Raw genomic sequence first — 1,196 nt, forward strand, 5'->3', positions numbered from 1 at the left:
ACCATTATAAATAAAACATCTTCCAGTATATACAACAATGCTATCGGGTTCCTGTACACTCAATGTATCTATAGGCAGACCCATAAGGTAACAGCATGAGCTCTCATCTGGAAAAAATATTAACATGTGTAGTAACAGTGTCTTAACACCTCTGCACAACAACGAAGCTATCTCCTTATGTGTCCAAATGTCACAACCAGCAGAGTGGCCTTCAAACAGCGAGAGGCTAAATAAAGAAAGCAAGCAAGCCGAGAGTTGTCAATACCGATTACCAAAACAACGAGGCTCCGAGCTCGAGCTCCTCGAGCGTAAATCGCCACCACCTACCTGTGTAAATAAACCTGCCCGGTGCGCCTTTGCAAAACTGTTTGGATTTGTATGATAATGTCACTTCAACCACTCCGGGAATGTGACGTGGAGGTGTCTGAACTCGAATGGCGTGAGGCGTGATAAGCTGGGGAACAACAAATGGAGAGGCACGATTATGGCACGTCTGTGCTATCCCACCCCGCTTTCACTTTTCAGCCTCCCAACATGCTTTCCGAGTTAATGCATTGCTTATTCCTAGAGGGGAGGCACTCTAGATCAGGCAAGTGATCCAGCCAGTCTCCTTTCTTGCCTCCAGGAGAGGAAGACACATTTTAGGACAAACTGTCATCAGGAAAATTGTACTGCATGTGCCCATCAGTTAATTGCTGGCTTATTTCTCGACCCAGAGAGAATTCCTTCTCCTTCCTAAACTCAAATCCCTTCTTTACCTTTACCCACCTCCAGATGCCAGGATTGTTCCGTCCCGTTCTGAATATTACTGAGCAGTTGGTCTCAGCCAAGGAGTTCCACAGAGAAAACATGTTTATTTAGCCCACTCTACACATCACCATTTTTGTACCAGTTCTGGAATAAAAATAAGCACTCTTTCTCCACCACTGTCCTCAAAAAAAGAACTGTTTCATGAGTTTCGTGACAGGGAGGCACCTCTACCCACCTCACTCCATACAAGCATGGTCCCAAATACAACTTGCAGCCCGTCAAAAAAGTTGTCTCCAATGATGATCACCATCGCTCCCCCCGTAGTCCAACCTTCACTCGGGCTGATGGCTTTGATGCACGGTGTGGCTGAACAAAACACAAAGGACATCAGAGCATCAGGTTATGTGGTTTTGGTTTTCCCCACACAGCTTTGAGGCTGCAATACC

General features: G+C 46.0%; 1 protein-coding gene across 1 annotated transcript in view; it reads right to left on the reverse strand.

Annotated features, from left to right (window-relative positions):
• Nucleotides 1-327: 327 nt before the first annotated feature.
• LOC104278782 (transcription factor COE2) overlaps nt 328-1,196 on the reverse strand; it is a gene marked incomplete at both ends in the record, with an annotated part of 100,038 nt that continues 99,169 nt past the window's right edge. The window contains 2 exons of the mRNA XM_009875870.1: nt 328-454; nt 986-1,116. Of these exons, the coding sequence (XP_009874172.1) occupies nt 328-454; nt 986-1,116 (258 nt within the window). The remainder of the gene's footprint in view (nt 455-985; nt 1,117-1,196) is intronic.

The sequence above is a fragment of the Apaloderma vittatum genome, unplaced genomic scaffold (assembly GCF_000703405.1).
Source record: "Apaloderma vittatum isolate BGI_N311 unplaced genomic scaffold, ASM70340v1 scaffold4729, whole genome shotgun sequence".
Classification (NCBI taxonomy): Eukaryota; Metazoa; Chordata; class Aves; order Trogoniformes; family Trogonidae; genus Apaloderma; species Apaloderma vittatum.